Source organism: Drosophila sulfurigaster, chromosome 2L, assembly GCF_023558435.1.
Source record: "Drosophila sulfurigaster albostrigata strain 15112-1811.04 chromosome 2L, ASM2355843v2, whole genome shotgun sequence".
NCBI classification, from domain to species: domain Eukaryota; kingdom Metazoa; phylum Arthropoda; class Insecta; order Diptera; family Drosophilidae; genus Drosophila; species Drosophila sulfurigaster.
Genome location: NC_084881.1, coordinates 4,573,770 through 4,597,478, shown reverse-complemented (window position 1 = coordinate 4,597,478; position 23,709 = coordinate 4,573,770). Strand labels below are relative to the sequence as shown.

Here is a 23,709-nt window from a genome sequence, read left to right as displayed (position 1 = left end):
TGAGAAAGTAAGTAAATAAATCGAATCCAACATTTAAGTCGGACTCTGGCACAATCCTAAAGACAACTTAAGTTATATTTCCGTTGCATGTCATTTATCAACGCATGTCTTCAAGCAACCGCAAACGTTTCATAATTTCGCAAATAACCCAAAAGAACTTTTGCTAATGATGGCATGTCTTGGCCATAGTTTAATCCGAACAATAATCAAGGAAAATCTCCAAAGGCAACTAAGATAGATGGAGAAAGAAATAGCGTGAGAGTTTCACACTCTTCATATATAGAACTTTTCCGTTTCCTTTACCCTCAAGGCGCTGCCATCGCACAGAACGCTAACCACAACAGCTCAAAAAGCGCACTGATTAAGCTTGCCACAACTTGATGAACAGAACAGTGCGGCACGCCCATACGCTCACTGGCACTTTAATTAAAGGCGAACAAACTGAAAGACCGTCCCACTTGCGGCAAAAAAATGTCAAGCTTATGCCATCAATCAAAATGCTTAAATAAAATGTTTGTTTTAGTTGTTTGCCAGAACGAAAGCAGGCAAAAAAACATGCTGGGCTTGGTGGGGGATCGCGTTGATGAGGCGAACGGGGGGCGTATACTTAACAATGTTCATTATGTTTTTCCATGCCAATTGAGCGTGCATTGTCAATGGGCCTCAAAGTATGTAGATGCCGCAACACTTTTCCCACGGCCAAAAATGGAAAACGACCATAAAAATGTTGTGTTCTCCGTTGAGCAGCGACATGCGAATGAAATTTATTGCTTTGTTGTGATAAACGTGACGCGTCTGTAACAAGGACAGCACTCTTTCTCCACTCAAACGATGAGTACGGGGAGAGCAGGACATTTCGAGTGGCTGCTACACATTTGATTTGTGCGAGTATGTGTAAGAGTCTAAGTGCCACGACTCCTAGTTGCAGGCCAACAGGTTAATGTGGCCCCAGGGCGTATGAGTAATACGACGAACCATTAGAACTACAGCAACAAATTCAGTAAAGACAAAAGCAAAAGCCACAATTCCAATAATTAATGATCTTCTCAATTTTGGCACCCTTTTTGCTTCTTTAATATGTTGCTGAAGTCTGTGTTATAATAAATTTCACACCAAAACGTTCCTGACAAATTTCAATATTTATTATTAAACCATTTTTAAAGATTAATTTTAAACTACTTTAAATCTGTTTGTTTTGTTCAGCTAATAAGTATTTACAATTTAACCTTAGGAAGAACACTATCTTCTTTCAATAAAATTATAAAGTATTACTTCGATAGTACTAATTTTTTTCATTTCCCACAAGATTGCCCATAATAATTGATGTCATCTATACTACATTTTATATAAATATGTTACATTAATTTGTAACACAAAGAAGGAGCTATATATATATATTATTGATTAACGATATACTATAGACACAACGGTCTGACCTTTTATCGTTATTCTATCAGTATAAACACCTAATAGAAATAGAGTAACATTTAATATTTCACAAATTTCGTTGCTATTAGATTAAAAAAACTTGGAAGTTATTCAAGAAGTAATGTTGTACATAACATATTATATATAGCAACTGTCGGTTCTTAATAGATTTTGTTTACAATATGCTATATTTTCTACTCTATTTTTAGTATATAGATAGATATATAGATAGCTTTTGGCATATTTTAGTATTTTTAGGAATTGTGTTTTGGAATATTTTAACAAAATTAACTGTTTCGCACTATTTTGTTTGTTTTTATTGAAACTGGCTAGCGGCTATATCGCAGTAGAGCGCTCTTAAATTCTTATTCATGTTATTATTTGTTTGTCAAAATCTTAATCTAGAAGTGACTAAATTGAACATTCTACTAGTCTACTAGAACTCTATACTATCTACATAACACATTTTGCTCAATCATTTATGTTTTTTTTTTTTCATTCTCTATTCGAACCACAATCACAGCTCAGTCGTAGTTGACTAGCCGCTATAAACCTGAACTATTCGCTTGTGGGAAAGCTGATGGACAAAACTCTTCCAAAGGCATTGGCATTTTGTGTTTGCAGCTCACTTTATGCTCAATAACCAAATGGTTGGTCAGTTTCAAGGCTTAGATAAAGACTTTTTGAAAGTAGATATGATTTCTTGCCTTGCCTTCAGCCCGAAAAAATAACAAAAAACCAAACTCGTTGTTACTGGAAAAAGCTGGCTTTATCTTTGCGTTTGCCCGGACTTCATCAAACTGGCAATTCAGCTGATGGAAGGCTCGGAATTTCGGAAAGGCATAAATATGCGCACAATGAATTTATCCGTATGAATTGTCTCTCCCTTTCTCGGACTCGATGTGTGTTTAAATTTAACCTCAGTCATTTGTATCAAATATTGCCACACTTGACGTTTACGTTATGAACGGAATCGTTATTTGCACAACATCGTAAAACTAAATCAAAAATTTGCTCAGGACTTTCGAGTATTTATTATTATCCTGAATACATTTCTCAAATATGTTCGAATAATTTACAATTTAGTTAAACAATTTAAACATTAGACACCAGGTCGCCCCTTATAAGGCAGTGACGAATAAGGATATTTCAAAGCGTGCAATGACCACAAAAATGTTCAAAGAGTAGAAATTCAGTGGAAAATAAAATAAATATGAAATTAGCATTAAAATTACCAAAATCAAAATAAAAAAAACCACTGAGTGGGGTTAACATGCAAACGCTTTGTAATGTGAAATTCAGTTCAGTGTAATCGTGGGGAGAGAAAAGTTGGATCAGGTGGAGAGGTATGCTAAATATTTTGTGAAATATTCATAGTACGTGCAAGTTTATAGGTCGTAGCTGCTACAGGGTTAAGTACTTATATATTTGCAGTGTGTATAAGGAAAATATATAAAATGTTGTGTATCCTTCTGTATGCTTTAAGGGCTGAAAAGCTGCTTAGGCCGCTTTAAGCGTAGTAGACTCGATTAGCTTACCACAATACGCCGGACACGTGTCATTTTACGGTATTCGCCCAGCTTGAAGCCGCACCTGAGAATCCAGTTAAATGGTCTTCCTGCTACCTTGAGCCACAATTAGCGTCGGCAATTTTGATGCACTGATTTAACTTGCAGTCTTAAGTTTAGGTATTATTTCAAGGGTAATAAACAAAAAAATGTACACTTCGCCTTTGTGCGGAAAAACAGTTACAGTTACAAAATATTCACTTAGTTTAAGTATTTTATTTGGCTTTTATTTTTATCCACAGTCACAGTCAGACCCCAGACACGCGTTTCACGCTAGTTTTGCTGACGGGTAGCTTGGCTCTTAATTTCTGAATTCTTATCGACCGCTGCGCCAAACGTCTCAGATGAAACTAAATGTTGCCCGAGATTGGCATACAGATGAAATACCAAATACCCCCTGGAAAATGTGGCCAGGCAAAATGGTTACAAAAAAAAATGCGGCAAAGAGCGCAACTCCTGACTACAAGCACTCTCGCTCTCACTCACACACACTCGCTCTGCCTTTTGTTCTCTGCTCACGCTGCAGATATGGCATTGGCATTGCCAACAGACAGTGGTTACACTATTCGCAAAAATGTCCAATTGAAATACGTCATTTATTACAAATACTATGATAGACAAATTAGAATAACTTTAATAATAATGATGTAAAATAACTTACTAACTAACTTATAACTACTAAGCTCATACATACATAATATTTAAAAAAATTATTGCCCAGTGTGCAAGCGCAGCTGATACTGTGAGATTTGCGTAGGTTTTTGGAGCAGTGTATGCGACACAGAGAGAGAGAGAGAGCGACAATGCGCGAGCATAAGAGAGCACAAGCAGCTGAGAGCAAGCATCTAGTGAGTTGAGTTGCCCTTACCGTGTTCGCTGCCTTTGGCTTTGCATTATTTTTGCTCTTGCCTAATAAAACTTTTATTTTGCCAAACACAAAAAAGCACGCGGACCGCCGCCTGACACAGAGAAATGGCAAAGAGCGCCAACGAAGAGGAATGAGATGAATGGGAGATGAATTCGGAAGCGCGCTAAGTGGGTGCGCGTTGATGTCTATGTATGCGTGATGCGTATATGAATGTGTATGTGTGTTCCAGTATTGACTTCCATGCATGCATTTGTATACTATACATACATATATATAAATATATATATATATATATGTGTATGTGTTTGTTTATTTGTTTTTGTTACATTATTTGGAGAGGGAACAACGTTAAACACGTACATATACCAGGCAGCAGCAACAGTAAAAGCGACGAGTAAGAGCAAGACGAAAGTCGAGAAATTCAAAAATCAGAAGCTGCAAACTTGTTGAAGAAATATTTGTGCAGGCCCGTGTATGTATGAGTGGAGTGTAAATGTGAATGTGGATGGGTTTGAGTCACTCTAAGTTGCGCTTGAAACCAACGGTAGTCGTCTCAACTAGCTAATGGGGGGAAAAATGAAGACATGGAATGGAGTGAGGGATAAGTAGATAGCTTCTGCATTCACAAACACACATACTTACATACATACTTGAACACTCGCGGACACACTCACACTTAGGTGTACCTTTATACGAACAGCGCAACATGTTGATTTTACACGTGTTCCTGTGCCACGTGTGTGCTCTAATGCGAGTTAAAATGTAATTAATTAACTGTGTGCTAATTGCAATTTGATTGCACGTAGCAGTACGAGATAAAAGAAGTAACAAAATACCAGGATAATTAAAAGCCGTTTCTGAATTGAAAATATAGGAAACCTCAAATATGTATGCAAGTTTATTGACTGAGTCTCCATCCGCTTTTAATTGTGTAATTCTGTTCGGTGATCTGTTAAGTTTTATAAACATTTTGATATTAGGAATCCAATTATTTTCGCTCTTATCAGCTTGAGCAAGTGCCCAAAAGTATGCTATACATATAGTATGTGTGGAGATTCGTAAGGATTGCGCTTTGCCGCCATTTTGAGTTGTCTTTGGCCGGCATCATTTCCGCTAAGACCGCCATTGCGTGCCCAAGTGGCCTCCAAACCAGATTTGTGTAGCATGCCACGTGTAATCCCTCGCTATAGGCAGATACATACATACATATGTACTACATCGCACCACACACAACGTAATGCGCCTTTCTTTTCTCGACTCATACAATACTTTTGCACCTATTTCGCCTTAACTGTATTTTTAGTTTTGCATTGTGTTTTCGTTTCCTCTTTTCCCGGCACCTGATTTTCTTTTGTTTTTTTCTTTGTCGAGTCTTTGGGCTTCGGGACTTTTGGGGTTTTTGTTTTGTTGGCTTTGATTGCTTTAAGTTTTGCTCTCGGATGATTGCCAACCATGGCACAGTCAGATTTAGCATTGATAGCTCTTTGAACTAAATGATAGCCTTATGGATTTCAGAGACTGGGCTGGGTGGGTTTTATGCTTTTAGGATGGCATTAAGTTGATTTAGTTTACCTCACATGTGTCTACATCACATTTGGAATATATACAAATAAATACATAAGTCTATATAGCCTCTGCAATAGCATCTTCATATATGATGAAGTGGGTTGTATAATTTCATAAATGTTTATAATTTTACGATCCGTTTCAGAATTGACTCACAAATTATTTATACTATTACATTATTATATAAAATATATATATATATTTTATTTGTCTATCCGTCCATATGCAAGCAGATCAAGTTTGTATATATAAACATATATTAAATTATAATATAATATATATATACATATATATATATATATATACAAACTTGATCTGATTGCATATTGACAGATAGACAAACAGATGGCCATGGCTATATCTTCTTGGCTGCTGACGCTGCTCAAGAATATATATACTTTATTGGGTCGGAGATGAGTCCTTCTGCCTGTTACATACATTTGCTATAGTCAAAAAGTTATAATAACCTGGGTAGCGGGTAAAAAAATGGTTTTCAAATGTCAATTGTTGTATTGAATTTGAATTCTTTTCAGTTAGTATTGTCAGCATACAATAATTAAACTCAATACTATACAAAGCATATTATGGTCAGCCATAAGCTTTCAGTTTACTTGCTGTTTTTATGGTCAATTGCAGTGCTGTTTGCGGACAATTAACAATTTATTGCAATTTTATGGTACTTTCTAAACTGTCAACTGTCCCATTGGAGTGTTCAACATATCCCATATGTAGAGGAGTACTCCTGTATACACATACATATAGAATATAGTTGAAGAATGTGAGCGCATGTGCACTACCAAATAGTCACAATTTTTCATAGCTAAACAATTTGAGATAATAATGAGAGTCGGGTCAATTAGCTGGACAACAAAATTGGGCACTCTCAATTTATGCGCATACAATCAGCAGAGACTGTGGGTTGCTTACCCGTTTTTATGAGCCCACTTCGAATTTATGCAGCGCATTTAAAGTATATGCTAACTGATGTTGCTTTTAATTACCACAAGTTGACAGAGCAAGAACTGAAGCATGTGCCTCCAAATATGTAGTATTAGCAAGAGGCAAGTGGTAAGTATAGGGTTTCCTTACCATTTGGTATGATGTTGCCACATTTCCATTTTGCAACTTGACTTGCCGATTTCAATTGCAAATTAACTTTCAATGCCAAGAGACTTTCTGCTTTCTGCTTTCGGCATTCTGTTTATTGTTTTCTAATCTTCTTGTCTCAGCAAGCTTCTATGTTCATATGCTTGTGTGAAAAGCGAGCGTACGTGTACATATGTGTGTGTGTGTGTGTGTGTATGTTAACGCAATGCAAACCAACACACTGAGGGACTGTTACACACACATACACTTGTATACACATCACCACCACTTGGCTGCCACAAAAATAAGCCAAACTGCAGTTGCCGAGTGGCAAATGGTAAGCTTCTTCCCTTACTCCTTTCCTCCCCTTCCCCATGACCAACATCCTATTTCTAATTAAAGCGTAATTGTGTTACATTGCATGGTGCCTCCTGTTTACAGCGCTGTTCATTCAGTTAGGTCGTAACTATTTGCATCGTATAATTTACACTATGATATTAAGAATAAGAATATATCAGTTTTACTTATTAAATTAAAGCACGTATGACAGGTCAAATCAAAACTAATAGCACCAAAAGCTGACGCATATTCAAAATTGATGCTAATATTATTGTAAGGCACAGTATATGTCAAAGCATGTGTATAAATGTTTGCGTCGGTGTTCTTCTTTGTATGAATGTATGTATGTATATCGTTTGTCAAGCACATTGCACTATGGTGCTAAAACTTTTTTTTTTTTCTAAACGACTACAAAATTTGCTATTGAGCGTTATATTACCTATTATGATTAAAAATTGTATTCTTGAAATAAGACCACTTCTTAAAACTAAGAACATTAGTCTGTAAAATAGAAAAATGGTCTGTAAAATTAAAAAAAAAAAAAAAAAAAAAAATTTAGGTTTCATATAGTAATTCTGTAATCCATTCAAATAATATGTGATTGAGATATTGTCGCCATATATAGTAAATATAGAATGAACGGGTATTTAATTTGTTTTTTTTTTTAAATAAGTGCAATGATTTTAAGGGCAAATGTTTGAGTGGTGGGACCATAAATTTTTGTTTTTTACCATTTCTGGGCGAAATTCTAACGAAACGGTCACTCTAAACAGCGCTTAAAACCGAAATCTTGATTTTAGAAATTTGTTTTTTTCAGTGTACTTGACACTAAAAATTCATTAATTTCATTATTTTAAGATATATTTAATTTTCAAATGCACCCAATTTACCCCACTGTGCAGTTTGCTTGACAAACACACTCTCTGGTGGCTAGGATTAGTGGAGTTGCCACAGCTGGCAGCAGCCTGGCTGCAACAGAGACAAACAAGCTAGAGACTGAACACAAAAAGCCATGCAGAAGACTTCAAAAAGCCAACACACGGGCTCGAGTCACGTTTATTGACCACAAACGGTTTAAAATTGATGCAATTTATTAAAGTGAATTTAAATACTACATATAAATATTGAATATTTATATCACCAAATGATGAGTAGATGTGTTATGCCGTTATAACTATAGTAGGATGAAAAATGTCAACTGCATCATATATGTATGTACTAACATAACATATGTATGTATGTACACTTGCATAATTCTTTTTCAACATAAACTATTTAGTACGCCCCGTTGCGCAGAATTCAAATGAAGTTAAATTAAAGTTCACTCAATCGCCATTCATCAACTTGTCAGTTAAGCAAATAAATACGTTTGTGTGTTAGCGAACGTCATTATGGATAGGCATAAGAATATTATTATTATATCGGACCGGACACATTTCTAGCATATGAACAGTGGTGCGATGTGTAACTACTAATTCACCAATCTGAAAGTGAAATATGTTATTTTTTCAGTCGTGTTCAATCAGTCCCATTGGACTCGAGTCACTTTGCAAGTCATTTGCAATTAAATCTGAACCAACTTTGAACTTTACCCTCTATCTCAGATGGAGCAAATGCATTGAGACATACAGTTGCCTCAATGACAACCCCGTTTACAGTCTGCGGTTGCGGCTACTTTTCGGATTCTGTCATGGCTGTGTGGCCAAAAAAGTTCTAACGAATTTTATTTTTGGTATCTCTTTTGCCCAATTCTTTTCGCTTTTTTCAAGCAGTGGGGATTCCGAGGCGTCGCCTGTCAGTTGCCGACATGGGAAATTTTTGTGATTTATATCACAATTTACTGGTATTTGTTACTCGCATTCCTCTCATCGGTTACTCAGTGCTCATGTTATTGAATTAGATTGTGGTATTGGTGCACCTTTCCTCCAAGCATGAATCATAGCTCGCCTGTCGATGATAAATCAACGTGCTAACAATTTCTGTAGACTGCCTTTGCCTTTGGATTTGGTTTTGCTTTCATTTCTCGAGTTTGTGCAATGCGAACACAACAAGAAAGCTAAAACAATGGGAACAGGAGCAGTTCACGTGTCGTGTGTTTTGGTTAACAAAACTTTAAGCCTTTTGTTTTGTTTTGGGCAGGGCTCGCCGTTTTTTGCGAGATCCATTTAGTTTCATAAATTGCCGGCGCTTTTGTTTTCAAGCATTTCGCTTGAGTTATTTTTAATTTCATGGGTGCAATTTCTCAGTGTCAGTCGTTTGAGCATGCCTGTCACTGCCAGAGAGAGTGAGAGAGTGAGAGAGAGAGAGAGCTAAAGGCATGAAGAAGCAAAAACAGAATGCCGAATGCCAAATGATGAGTGGGAGTGAGAGGACATGGGAGAACCAAGAATATGGGACTCATTAGCTGGCCATTTTCTTTTGTTTTGTATATAAATATTTCATTATTAAGCCCCTCAAGCTATGCTTCAGAAATCGTACCAAATGTTTGCTTCTTGTGTGAAATTAAATTAGAGCCGCCTCAGTAAATAAGTCGGTCTTTCACATACCCTTTCTGGGGATATTAATTTCAATGTTGCATGCTTCGTTAAAAACAGAAAAGAAAACGACTTAAAATTATTGCCTAATGTGCACTCACATTCATCTCCAATAAGTTTTTTCGCCAGCATCAGCTTGACAATGAATGATGAGCAGACTCAATTAGTACAAATTATTTATTTCACATCTGCCTTAAAAAATGGCAAGTGAAACTTAAGCAAATATGTATTTTAGAGTAATCTGTATTAAGCTATCCGTTAGAAGCGACTATAACCGACCAGCACCTACTTAATTACACTTTAAAGCTAAAAGCACATCAATCATGGCAAAAGAGAAAAAATACAAATTTATGTTCCTCTGGCCACTCGAACTGAAATAGATACAGACATTTGCAAACATTTTCAAGAGTGGCCGGAAACTCACAACTTTTGGGCTCTCGACTTGACGCAAGATTTATGGCGGAGGACACATGTGAAAGCTGCAATTTGTGGCAAAAAACAACAATGAAAAACCATCAAAATCCTCCTAAGAGACCAAAATATATGCATATCGACTCGTTTCCAGATCTCACTTTAAACTTTATTGATTTAATAGTTGTGCAATTTGAAAGCTTAGCTTAGCTTACAGACACACACTTTCTCTTGTTCAATCACTTTGCAATAATAAATTATTGATCTAATGAGTTCAACTGAAATCCACATTTGACTTTGTTAAGTATTCTTTAATAGTACGGAAAGTTATCCAAAAAATTGACTGGATTACGATACAAATCGATGGGGTTAAGAATTTTGGTAGAAATTAGTATATGAAAGTATAGCTTAGCTGGTTCAAATGAATTAGTGCCAGGTAAACCAGCAGTGCACTATAAGTAAGTATATCGAAGCTATGACTACCGTTAGCACCATTACGGGGAACCCAATAATAAAAAAGTGTTTGAAATCAATGTTGTGGCCGTATTGAGTTGCGATGCCTGCAGAAACTACGTTAGCCGAGGCGCCAATCAGAGTTCCATTGCCACCGAAGCAGGCACCAAAGGCGATAGCCCATACCAAGGGCTGCAGGGGAAGTTTAAGTTTCTCGTTGCTCGCCAGATTAATGATCAGCTTAAGCATCATGGTCGTTATGGGAATGTTGCCGACAAAGGAGGCGCCAATAGCACTGATCCACAGAACCAATAAAATGCTCACAAGCAATTGCGATTCCTCGTTCACATTCTTTATAACGTCAATGGTCATGTTGCTCACCCGTTCAATCAAACCTAATTCGACAAGGGCCTCGGTGAAAACGAATAGTCCGGCGAAGAAGATTAAAGTAGACCACTCCACACGCTCCAGCACTTTGTCCACGTCTGGTCGGTCAGCCAAAATGAGAAGCAGTAATGCGGCCAAGACGGCGGCCCAGGCTAAAGTGATGCCGTGCAGGGAGGGCACTGAATGTAGCAGAAACATCAAGACGGCAAATACGAAGGCAACGACACATTTGAACAGCAGTACTTTATCCTTGATTTTGTACTTCCTTTTCATGTCATTCAAATTGGAGTCAAAGTCCATATTAGCCGTCGTTGTATTAGCCTCATGGCCCTTCAAACGCTCCTTTAGTTCAGAGATCCTCCTCATTGCACTCTCTCTTTCCTTATCTTTCATGTTTCGCGCCACACGCTCAAGAGCCTCTATGGATTGCCGCAGCTGACTAGCTCGACCAGTATAGATGATATTACGAGTAGTAAAGTACATAATCAAGAAAATAATCAGCATACTCAGGATTACGCCGGGAAACATATGCAACGTAAAGTTTCCAAACTCGACACCAGAGTTGATAACATCTTTATTGGTTGCGATAATCATGTTTGGGGGATCGCCTACTGGCGTTAGAGTTCCTCCAACATTCGAGAAAATCACAATATTGACGACAACCAAGATGGTGTGCAGTCCCACAGCCTCGCAAAGTCGAATTGTCACTGGGACTATCATCAGCACCATAGTCACATTGTCCAGGAGGGCCGAGAGAAGGCCAGTGAACATGTACAAGTAAAATAGGAGAAACCAAATCTTGCCTTGCGACAGGCGATATGCGAACAAGGAAAGATAATCGAACAGACCTGTATCCGAGAGGATTGCTACCATGACCATCATGCCAAAGAGTAGCATTAGTGTGTCAATATCGATCCACGAGAGAATTGTATGAAATGTTGGTCGCAAGTCCATCATGCAGAGAAAACCTATAGCCGTTGCAGACACAAGGATTGCGGCGAATGCACGATCTGTGATCTCAAATGCGATCAAGACATATAACAGTAAAAGAAGAAATCCACCAATCCAAGTCCCGGTCTGAGGATCAATGGGATTGGGGACGAGTGTCATGGAGACACCTGTCGAGTCCTTATGCAGATTCAAGAGGCTAACTTGCATTCGAATGTCCGCATCACTCCAGTCCCGTCGACTTCTTTCAATCGATTTTTTATTCCAATCAGCCACTTCGAACATGGTTTTCACAGTGCCCGTAGTAGATGGATTGTCCGTGACTAGGTAAACACTCCATAGGTTCGATTGCCACAATGTTTCATTGGTATCGATATTCATCGATTGCAAGGTAACAGCGATGAATGGATCCGTTGACGATGCCTGCGAAGGGTTCATCGTTTTCAACGCATCGATGTTGCCCTTCAGGTCAATCCTAACAAATTTACCCGTCGGTTCCTCATCCAAAACAACATTGTGTGACTCATTGGGCCGCAGTGCTATAAGCTTTTCGTTGAGTTCTTTCGGCGGTGTTAGAATAAAAAACAATGCAAAAAATGACCACACTATTAAAAAGACTGTTATTTTTATAATCGTATAAATCCTTCGCAATATCCCTCGTCGACGAAGCTCCTCATTAGAGTATTCTTCATTGCCCAAAAAAATTGTACGACCTAAAGCGGCAGCCATGGAGTATAACTATAACTTCAAATCGTTTTCGAAACATAAAAATAAAATAGGATGAAAAATAATTCTTTTTGTATTTTTGATGCTTGTCTACTTAAAAATTTGATTTGTGGGCTAACGGTATAGTGACTAAAAAAAAACGATAAAATCAATATCCACAAACGATATTCTTGTGATCTTATATTTATATTCTTTTAGTTATATACAAAGCATACATCTATTAATAATTTACTTCTGATTTATTTACCTACTTTAAGTATTCTTAATTTGTCTTTTATTTACTTAGTGGTTGCAATTTATTTTTCTGTTGTATTACCATAGTGCTGGTCTCTCAAACAATCAAGAGCGTTAATTTTCAGCTGAATGTGACACAAATATTTCCGACTGGACTGATAAGTTTGAGACATAGGATTGACATGCTAAACTGATGCATCCTTCACTTTAGGAGCAATTGTTCCCAAGGAGCTTTGGGAACAAAGACACGAAATTTAAGTATGCTACTTGAAACCTGGGCGTATTGGGCAGCAGGATACCTGGTAGGTAACGAACTAAAATTAATCATCATGGACAAGTGTTCATATTTAACACTTTTAACGCATTGCTATTGCATTAATAAAGATCCAATTATCTATTATTGCACTTATCAGCCTTATTCCATTAGCATTTTTGGGAAGTTCCGTTACGACTTCCGCTCCGTTACCATTTTCGTCCTCTTGTGCTTGCCATTTATTTTTAAATTCCCTTGATTACCACATTCTGTGGGCGTGCGATTTCGATTTGATTTTGTCATTAAAAAGTTTTCAGCGAAATAATAAAGTTTATCAGGAGGAGCCTTGCTCCTTGAGGCGCGCAAAAGTTTCGTCGGCCAGCTGACAGCAGATGCAAAATGAGGAAATTCGCCTGTCAGAGCAGCTCAACTGGCAGCTGGTCGCAGAGCACACAAGGCACAGAAGGCACACAGAACACAAAGTCCACTCGGGTTGAATGACCGTTTTCTCATCGAGCATTTAATGCCAAGTGAACAAACCATGGGCTATCAGCAGATAGATGGTAGCAACGACATCGCTGAGCAGCATCACTGGAAAACCGTATATAAAGAACTCCATGAACGTGATTTTATATCCATGTTGATTGGCAATACCAGCTGCTACCACATTGGACGAGGCGGCAATCAGAGTTCCATTGCCACCGAAGCACACGCCCATTGAAATAGCCCAAATCAGTGGCATTAGTGGCAGATTTAGCTCATCATTGGTACTCAGCTTGATGGCCAACTTGAGCATCATTGTAACAATGGGGATGTTGTCGACAAAGGCCGAGAACACTGCGCTGATCCACAATACCAACATGATTGCTGTAACCACACGATGCTCATTGCCCACACTTTGGATCATATCGATGGTCAGGTCACCCACCCAATCGATGAGACCCAGCTCGGAAACGACTTCCACAAGAACAAAAAGGCCGGCAAAGAAGAGCAGCGTGGACCATTCCACATGATCAAGCACTGCATCCATGTCTGGCTTGTTGGCCAAAATTAAGAGTAGCATCGCAGCCAGCATCGCAGCCCAGGCCAGAGTCACACCACGCATAAAGGGCAACGAATGCATTAAAAAGAGGAGCACGGCAAATACCAGGGCAATGCAACATTTGATCAACAATGGTTTGTTTCTAATCTTGTACCTGGCTTCCATTTCAGCGAGCGTTTCGATAAAATTCGAGGCGGGCTGCAGACCGAATGTTTTGGCAACCTCCTTGCGACGATATTGCTCCTTGAGCTCCTCGATCCGCTGCAAAATGTCGCGACGCATCTTCTCGTCACTGGGCCTGGGTTCATTAAACTTGGCAGCCGTCTTCGTTAGATTCTTGATGGACTCCCGCATCTGCTCGTCGCTGCCTACAAAGAGTCGATTTCTCAGCACCACGAATATGAAGATCCAAGCGACAACAATGCTGAAGAATACTCCGGGAAACATGTGCGCCACGAAGGTGATGAAATCGACACCCTCGGCAACCACATATGGATTCGTCGCAATAATCACATTGGGTGGATCGCCGACGGGTGTCAGAGCTCCTCCGATATTCGAGAAGAGGGCAACAGTTATGAGGACCGTCGTGGTGCGCAGACCCATGCACTCGGTGAGGCGAATGATGACGGGCACCATCAGCATGATGATAGTGACATTATCGAGAAAAGCGGAGAGCATTACAGTGAGCATGCAGAGAAGAAAGATGAGCACCCACGGCTGTCCCTTGGACAGGTGATAGGCGAACACGGACATATAATCAAACACGCCAGTCTCGGCGAGCACGGCCACCATGATCATCATTCCAAAGAGCAACATAAGAGTGTCCATGTCGATCCATGAAATAATTTGCTCGAGTGAAGGTCGCTCACCAAGCATGCAGAGGATCCCGATGCCAGTTGACGCCGCGAGCAGAGCGGCAAATGTCCGATCCGCAATATCGAAAATGATTAGCGCGTACAGGAAGCACAGTAGCAGCATTGCGTACATTACACCTAGGGTCACGTCCAAAGGATTGGGATTTGCAGTCACTGAGAGTGCCGTTGGTTTGTCGTCCTTATTGAGAAGGGACACCTTTAGTGGACTATCCGATCCGCCACTTGCCCGCATAACTCTCTCTTCGGCTTCCTCTTCGAATTCATCATGGTGCGTATCCATCGCCCGCAAGGACTTTGAGTCGAAGCCCTTAATATCAAAATTTTTTTTCACCGTAGCGACCTTATACTTTTCCGAGTCATCGAGGTAAACCTTCCAGTCATTGGCTGACCATAAGGTCCTGTTTGTGCCACTATCAAAGGAAGCAGCACTGACAATCACATACGATTGGTTCTTCCCAGCTCTATTCGGCCGATATGTGGCATCCTCATCGATTTTACCCTTGAGCTTGACGTAAATATATTTTCCCGTTGGTTTCTCGGCCAAATCGACGGATCGCAACTCATTTGGATCGAGTGACACGACAATCTCGTGTGGCTCATAGGGTGGGGTTATTATCATAAATATTGAAAAGAATATCCATATCAAGACAAATATTGTGATCTTTATGATCACTAATACGCGATGCAGCCGCGCCCGTCGAGTGCGTTGCTCATCGGTGAGATTGTCATCCTCGTCGTGAGTGTAGAATGATCGGCGTGCCTGGGAAGCATGGGGTGCATGTGAGGCCATATGAAGTAAATCCTTCGGGAAGATGCAGCAGTAACATTATGATCAGTATATAATGTGTTATAGTTTCACCTACCAATCAGGCCATAGATCGAGATCTCCGATTCACTTCTTATAACGTGTTTGTCCTTCGACTGTTTACGACTCCAATAATTTGTTTTATAAAATATAATAACAATAATTTAAAATCACGCTAAACAAAAAACATATACATATGTCAACATTTTTATACTCTAACCTAGTTGGCGTTGTTGATCCCATTATGTTGCTGCTTATAGATATTAAGCTGAAAAAAATTTAGGAGCTGTCCATATATAATATTATACATTAGGGAGAGGGTGTAATTGATTTTTAGGAGGGGATTATAATAAAGTAATTGTTTTATAAGAATTTATTTGCATTGCAAGTATTTATTCAAACATTTCGCACCAATTACTTCTCGGAAAATGGAATTGCACGGTAAATAAAACTTAGCGAATGAGAAAAATCCTAGTGTTTGATGTATGTAAGTATTTTGAATAGCTTGATATATATATATTGAAGAAGTGTATATTGAAGTGTACATTGAAGATGAACTTAATGTGGAGAAACATGAGATAACAAAACAAACAAAAAATAAATAAAAAAAAGGAACTTTAAAGAATATGGCTATTAAGCTTTTTTACGTAATATATAATAATTACTTTTGATTACATTTGGGGTAAAAAATCGCGAAAAAAAAAACTTCAGTCTGACAGTTTTACTTGCTGGCAGTGTGGCTTTATTTATAGGAATGTGGCTGTAGACTATCATTATCACTACTTAAGACGTACATATGTAATTCATATGTTTATATATACATATTTAGGTTTTAGCCAAAACTGACTGCGAAACTGGCCTTGAAATACAAACAAATAACATTAATTTTCTTATTTAAATACTCTTAAAATAACAAGGTTTTGGGAAGAATTCCTTAGTAAAAATCAATTATTATTGTCATATGTTCACCAAATAAGTTTAAATTATATATTTTAAAATTTTTAGAATTATTAAATTTAAATTTATTATTAACATTTCTGCAGAATAAAACTGCATTTTATATTGAGATGAATTCAATCTCTCGATTAAATAAAAAAGTCATAGTTTAGCAATGACAAAAAAAAGTGTGCTCGGGAAAAATGCATTAATCAATAATAAATCAAAGTTAAACTAAATACATTTCAGATAAATTACCAATATTGGCATACACGAAAGTATCCACACCGAATTGATTATAGGATGTATGACAGTCGATCAATGCCGATTCAAATTCGAGATGCCTTCATCTGTCTCTCATAAGTTAATTATATGCAAGTCGGCCTGGCTTATAATTGAATCAGCATGCGATAAGGACGCGAGTGCAGAGCAGCAGAGCTCTCATGCAACATGACTTATACATGTGGCACCGCCAGGCACGTAATTCATCATCATTTGCTTTGGCCCGAGCACACATCGCACGAGTGCCAACTGCCACTGCCGTTGTTGCTTTTGCTGCTGCTCCGTTATGAATTACATTTCAATATGCTTCAACGTATTCATCATTTATTAAAGCGATTCGCTGCAATTCCGGGGAATGGGGAACGCCAATAAAGTGAACAACATTCGGCCAAGTCCTTGGTGAATTCCTTGACTGTCGCACGAGCTGCTCCCATTGCTGTTGCTCCTGCACAGGATGTTGAAATGCTTGTTGAGAGCGCAGCAGAATGCCGATTGCAATTTCCGTTTGTCACATTTGTCTAAATGGAAATTTATGCAGCTGCCTCGCTTTGGATTCCCTGCGAAGCCTCGACAATGTCTGTCTCTGTCTCTGTCTCTGTCACTGTCTTTTTTCTTCCTATTCACCTGACTTTCCCTTTCCCAGCCAAACCGACCTACTGAATACCTGAATGTCTGGCATTTAATGCTTTATTCACGCTTGGTTGCCTGATGAAAGAGTCATTACACTCATTCATTCGCTTGTTCGTTGATTCATTCATGAGTACAAACGCGTGTCTTTTTTTTTTTTTTTTTTTTGCCGTTGCGCTTACTTAATTAATTGATTTTCATTGAGGCCAACGTGAGCCTAGGACGCATTAATCATACGCCCTGTTAGCCCAACACCATACGTAATGCGTATTGTACAATGGACATTTAAACCTTATTCCCCCTTACCAACCTTCATACAAATCAAATAAAAAGTAACAATTTTCGAAAAGTTTCCGTAAAAGCTTTTGGCAAATTTGACCGAGTTTTTGTTTTTCTGTTTATTAACGCTTTAGTTTGCAGATAAGAAAATAAAGCCCTAGCTGGAATATCTCATTTTATTGAATATTCATCCAAACAATTTTTGTCAAGAAATAAGTATTATTCATATGCCATTATTGAAGAAAAAAGTTAAAAAAAAAAAAAACAAAAAAACAAAATAAAGACTTTCAATTGTGTTACTTTCAAACAAATGGAACTTTTAAATGTTAAGAGTATTCATAGCATGCATTATTCTTGGCAACAAATATTCTTTTCATGAATTTTGTTGCGACACCGGGAAACTTTTCTAATTAATGGTGCATCACAAAGTGATCAATATCTTAACTTTATATAATAGTAATTTAATTGGATTTCTTACATACAGATATGATTGTATTACTTGATGCAGATTAAAACGTTGTATACTAAATATGAAAACGTGTGATTTAAGGTGTAATATAGAACTGATTGTGGTGTGTGTGTATGATTGTGTGGGTGTGTGCTCTTTAAATATATTATATAATGGCTGGGCGAAACAACTTATTGACCATTCTGATTGCAATGTTGGGGCGGCTGCCAACTGAGATTAGTATGAATCAATTAAAGCAGCTTTTTGCCCAAGGCTTTGGGTTTTGGACTTTTGGCTTTGGCTCTGACATTTTCAGCTTAGTGGTTTACCATTACTGGCTAAAAACGCCAGCTAGTGACATTTTGGACAGTTTTATTGTTGTCCATTTATCGCCATTTATTGTTCTCCAGCAGTTCGAACGTTTGCGTGTTTTTTTCGCAGATAATATTCAATATTAATGAAATAAGTGAATAATATGTTAGTAGCAGCTTCAACAGTAAAGTCATTAAATTAATGGAACCAATGGTAAACTGCTAATGTGTATTATTTTGTTTTCGAACATCAGTTCGAATCAACTGAATACACCTGGCCCTCGCTTAACACGGGTGTTACGTTCCTAAAAATCTTCGCGTTAAGCGAAACATGGATTCAGTACATAAGGGGTATAAGGGCTTACGTTCGCAAAATTCAAAATTGGCAGCAAACAAATTTTTTTATTGTTCAAATTTGGTATGTTTTTATTAACCAAAAGTTATTATGCATATTTTCAAAACTAAAAGCTGGTATTTAGTTAAAAAAAGTTGCTTCATATAATAATTTAACAGGATAATCTTTATAGAAACTTAAAAATGTTAAAAAGAAAGGACATCATATGTTTCTATGCATATCAAGTTTGATATGCATTTGGTAGCATTTCTAGCTTAAGCCAGTTTGCTTCAACATTTTTTCTCATTTTGGTAGTTCCTTATCAAAAAATCGTGTAAGAACGAGGTTTTTAGCGTGTTAAAAGGGGGATGGGAGCAAATTTGTAACCCTGTAAGACCGAGTTCGTGCTAAAAGAGTCCGTTTCAAGCGAGGGCCAAGTGTATAATTAAATGAAGTTCAAAATCTATATTCGATAAAATTATAATATATAGATTTGTATTTCAATAACTGGCTAATATAATTAAGTCTTATTCTGTAAAATTGTATGTGTGCAAAAAGCAAGAGAATAATGATCTAAGAATCTAATCTAAACTAATACTAACGAACAAATTAAAACGCCTGATTTTACGTAATTTTGTTCTATATTTTAAGTTGGAATTATATTTTTTATATAATTCAAAATGAAATATAATGAATTGATGCTACAGATATATAAATAATGGTAAGGTACACAAAATATTAAATGCATGGTTCGTTCACATCAATTGTAAATGCAAAAAGGCCATCCCATAAAGAGAGAGTGTAGTACGTGTAGGTCGTAGGGTCTATTGAACCACAGCTCGACCGGCGTAACCTGTGTTGAACCCAGAACTGAACTGAAGTGATCTCATTTTTTTATCGGCTTGAACACGATAAGCTAGAATACAGCTCTATAAGCAGAGAGAAAGAGAGAGAAGTGGATGATCAAGATACGTAAGACGATGCTTTTTGTAATCACACTTGCTTTGCACTTACCATTGTGAAGCAGAACGTGATCAGAAATATAAAAAATGAGCTAATGAGGAGGGCGCCACGGCAATGTTGCATCAAATCGATTAAGAGTCCCACCTTTTTATCGACCTGTCCCGGCATTATAACGGTGTATTCGATGTTCTCTTTGAATCGCTTGAATTCTGATGTGTTGTTGTTGTTGTTCATGCTGATGTAACGTTGCTGTATCGGAGTTGTAGATTCTACTTGTCGTCGCCGTCGACGTCCATGTCCAGAGGGTTCATATAGATCCACACAGAAATCAGGTGTACAATCGGCCATGTCAAGGCAGGCTTTGATCTGCGAGTGTATCCAAAGAGTCGCTTTCTCTTTCATCGAGCTCAAGAGAAAGGCCTCAAAGTCGAGGAACACTTCGTTAGGTCTGTCCCGATACTTGGCCGGCTGGTGTGGTATAATGGTAGCTAATTCTCGATTGCGGCATCCATGATGCACCAACGAAACTGCACCATGAGCATGTGGATTCTCTACATAAGCAATTCGAGAATTATGCCAAGATATTTTTAAGATTGAAGTAATCATATTGTACCTGGATCTGGCGACACTGTCACCTCCATTAACTTTACATACTTCCACACAGATTGACTAATGCGAGCTCGCAGCTGCAGCTTAGTGCCCAATGGCACCGCTTGGTCCACGGTCTGCTCACTGGACACCGATAAGGGCGGATCGTTTGATGAGCTAACGGGATTATTGGTACCGCTGACGCGTGCTATTGGTGGTGCCTCCTTATATAACGCCACCTCGTATTCCAATCTATTTGGCATCTCCTCGACTACACCAGATACTCTGGCTCCATGGGGACTACAAAGAGAAAATTTCTTGTAAGACTTTACATCAATATTGCATAGGTCTACTAAATGTCGATACTGACAATGATCCAGCGAATCCTGCAGCTTTATTTTCAATTATTGTTGACTCTGGTGGTTTACACATAATGATAAGCTCCTGATCCGATTGCATTACAACGCCAGGGAATTGTGGAAACCATATACGCACATGAACAAACCCCTGATTTAATCACACCATCGTAATCAGATTAAATGTAATTAACATTTATAGTTTACATACATTCCTCTTCAGTACTCCGCAACGTGTAAAATCGTTAATCCTCAGACTATAAGTCCGTTCATCCACATCGCTGGTATCCCTGGATATAATGCAATGGGGATTCGAGTCCCTTACAGCGTTCCGATCGTCAGCAAACATGGGAACACCCTTAAACCCAACTGGCCTTTTCAGTGTTGCTGTTATAAGATCTTGAATATCAGACCCAACAGAAGAGAAGGTACACTGCACATCAGCGACTAATAAAGGGATAGACCATATTTAACCGCTTTCTTATTAAGATTCCTTTACACTTACCTTCATAGTCTTGGCCAAAGCAAAGTATAGGGCAAATCTATTAAAAAAAGAAACAAACAAAAAACACTTAAGAACACTGTAGAGTAATTTAACAACTTAAACTAATTACACAACTTGTTTATATTTAACTCAAGGCACTTACGAACAATATGTAAAATTCGTAGATTTTCATATTGCAAAAAACCGTTATTTTCATAAATTAGAATAACGTTTTCGTTTATTGGATATATTAAGCTGCAAGTTGAATGAAAGCGGAACACTCTTTAATATTTAAATCACGCTCAATATCACATCCAAACGGCTTGAAAGAAAATTGCAGAATGAAACTAAAGTGGAGTTGGGACGATGCAATTACCTTGATCTTGGCTGCGTGAATTCTAGTGCAATAGACGTACTAAATATTCGCACGCATACCTACAGAGCATATTCATACATATCCATACATACATTTGTGTAACAACGATTCATATTGACCGAATCGTTCTTATTAGTAGCAGCAATAAGTGTAATACATACAAACATAATGGCAATCAGCCGGCTTACAGTGGTGGCTGAAACAATTGGAAGATACAAAAGCTTACAATCTAATGGTAGAAAACTATAATATATTTAATACAAATAAAATGTACATATGTATAATATTACTACTTGACTTTGGTCCAAATATGTGATGTATATGTACATTTCATATTACATCTGATTTATAAAAAACAATATATTTACTTAAAATATTAAGACATCGGGCAACATTTTTCGGCAAATTTTTTTTCGACAGCTATCCCACCACTCTACATTATCTACATTTATCTTCTTTATCTTTTTAAATTTATTAATTGCATACAAATTTACAATTAATTACCCAACGATTGTTTAAATTTAAAGTAGCTTAAATTAAGCAGCGCGCAAATTCAAAATTTGCCGTTTTTTATTATTATTATTATTATGATTTTTTTTTTTTGTGGAAAACAAGCTTGTCGATAAGAAAATATTAAAAATATAAGGTAATTGAAATAACATTATCTGAGAAGAGGCCAATAGCCAGTGACTATGCAATAAAATACTTATTTTTTGTCATATTCGCGTGGCAATCAAATGAATTGCACACATCGATAAATCTATATTCGATTACACAACGATAGTAGTGAAAACAATTGTTATTTTGCTTGGTCGCATACGTATGTATTATTTTGTTATGAAATAATTTAAGTTAAGCAAGCAAGTAGTATTTGGAAAAAAATTATTTAGGTGAAGCTATGATTTTTGGTGCCTAGGGAACAAACACATCTCGTCCTCACAGAACAGCTGTTTTGCGTAAAATTGCGGTTCAGTTCAACAACAATAAACACACTGGGTATCACAATCATGCTGAAGAACGCCGGCAGCTTACTATTCCGAAACTTATCCGTAAGTGATAACAAATTAAACGTTGAAATTGTTAATAATTGGTTATTCAATATATTAGGCAAAATGCGGTTCACATACCCCATCAGTGAGGGGAATCAATTTGATACCCATGGTTGTCGAACAAACGGGACGAGGGGAGCGCGCCTACGACATATTCTCACGTCTTCTCAAAGAGCGAATCATCTGCCTAATGGGCAACATCACTGATGACATCAGTTCAACGGTGGTTGCCCAGCTGCTATTCTTGCAGTCGGAGAACGTGAACAAACCCATCCATTTGTACATCAACTCTCCTGGTGGCGTGGTGACCGCAGGCTTGGCTATCTATGATACGATGCAGTATGTAAAGCCGCCTATTGCGACGTGGTGTGTGGGTCAAGCATGTTCCATGGGATCGCTCTTGCTGGCAGCTGGCGCACCTGGAATGCGTTACTCTTTGCCAAATGCGCGCATCATGATACATCAGCCGTCAGGAGGTGCTCAAGTACGATTGTTTTGCTATTGTGTACTAATTTAAAGCACTTATCTATGGCCTGCATTTATTTTACAGGGTCAAGCAACTGACATACTTATTCATGCGGAGGAAATCATCAAAATAAAACGCCAACTTACAACCATATATGTGAAACACGCAAAGAACTCATATGATGAGATGTGCTCTCGTATGGAACGAGACCACTTTATGACCCCAGAAGAGGCAAAGACCCTAGGCATAATTGATCATGTGCTTGAGCACCCCCCAGAGACAGTTTCGGACAGCGGTCCAACCTCCGATGGCAATCTGCCAACAGGCAAATTGGTCAAGTCTGACGATGAGGCCGAAAAGGAAAAGCGCAGATCAAAGCAGTCGAGTTAGGCTCGCAGCAGCATTTTATATAACAGATTCTTGGATTTCAAATTGTAAAACGTAATTAATAGGAAAAATAAATTCAGATAATCGAAATTTACAAAGTTCCGTTTTCATGAAAAACTTTATTTAAATGCTATTCATTTCATACTACGCAATACGATCAAAATCAATAAAACGTCTTTAAATATACACGCATGCATAAGAACAATACCTTCAAAACTATATCGAAGTGTGGTATATATGCTCAAATGCCTTAAGACGATGTCAATTTTACAATTTCAATGTATTTTTCCGCGTGTAGAT

At 37.9% G+C, this 23,709-nt stretch overlaps 5 protein-coding genes across 9 annotated transcripts in view; 1 reads left to right on the top strand and 4 right to left on the bottom strand.

The window, feature by feature from the left end:
• LOC133840519 (inactive dipeptidyl peptidase 10) overlaps positions 1–3,335 on the bottom strand; it is a 39,779-nt gene extending 36,444 nt beyond the window's left edge. For all 3 annotated transcript variants that reach the window (XM_062272418.1, XM_062272392.1, XM_062272409.1), the window contains exon 1: positions 2,967–3,335. Coding sequence is in view for 1 of the 3 variants with exons in the window: in XM_062272409.1 (XP_062128393.1) it covers positions 2,967–2,990 (24 nt within the window). In the remaining 2 variants the exon portion in view is untranslated. The remainder of the gene's footprint in view (positions 1–2,966) is intronic.
• A 6,891-nt stretch (positions 3,336–10,226) lies between these two features.
• Positions 10,227–12,026, bottom strand: LOC133837528 (P protein-like). Its single transcript, XM_062268327.1, has one exon. The coding sequence runs from the start codon at positions 12,024–12,026 to the stop codon at positions 10,227–10,229; it is 1,800 nt and encodes a 599-aa protein (XP_062124311.1).
• Positions 12,027–12,462: 436 nt separating this feature from the next.
• LOC133840111 (P protein) lies at positions 12,463–15,740 on the bottom strand. Its single transcript, XM_062271775.1, has 2 exons — positions 15,582–15,740; positions 12,463–15,520 (listed from the first exon to the last, which is right to left on the bottom strand). The coding sequence occupies exon 2, from the start codon at positions 15,506–15,508 to the stop codon at positions 13,322–13,324; it is 2,187 nt and encodes a 728-aa protein (XP_062127759.1). The 5' UTR covers positions 15,509–15,520; positions 15,582–15,740; the 3' UTR covers positions 12,463–13,321.
• A 3,674-nt stretch (positions 15,741–19,414) lies between these two features.
• On the bottom strand, positions 19,415–22,087 carry LOC133845398 (uncharacterized). Of its 3 annotated transcripts, none has more exons than XM_062279888.1 (7): positions 21,295–21,465; positions 21,153–21,189; positions 20,859–21,094; positions 20,662–20,798; positions 20,317–20,591; positions 19,755–20,254; positions 19,415–19,669 (listed from the first exon to the last, which is right to left on the bottom strand). In XM_062279888.1, the coding sequence occupies exons 1-7, from the start codon at positions 21,346–21,348 to the stop codon at positions 19,565–19,567; spliced, it is 1,344 nt and encodes a 447-aa protein (XP_062135872.1). In that variant the 5' UTR covers positions 21,349–21,465; the 3' UTR covers positions 19,415–19,564. The 3 variants fall into 3 exon arrangements, with proteins under 3 accessions (XP_062135872.1, XP_062136011.1, XP_062135939.1); XM_062280027.1 differs by lacking the exon at positions 21,295–21,465 and adding an exon at positions 22,012–22,087 and having other exon boundaries at positions 19,416–19,669; XM_062279955.1 differs by lacking the exon at positions 21,295–21,465 and adding an exon at positions 21,508–21,742 and having other exon boundaries at positions 19,416–19,669.
• Positions 22,088–22,334: 247 nt separating this feature from the next.
• Positions 22,335–23,507, top strand: LOC133845315 (ATP-dependent Clp protease proteolytic subunit). The gene is made up of 3 exons (XM_062279782.1): positions 22,335–22,556; positions 22,615–23,040; positions 23,107–23,507. The coding sequence occupies exons 1-3, from the start codon at positions 22,515–22,517 to the stop codon at positions 23,410–23,412; spliced, it is 774 nt and encodes a 257-aa protein (XP_062135766.1). The 5' UTR covers positions 22,335–22,514; the 3' UTR covers positions 23,413–23,507.
• Positions 23,508–23,709: the final 202 nt, after the last annotated feature.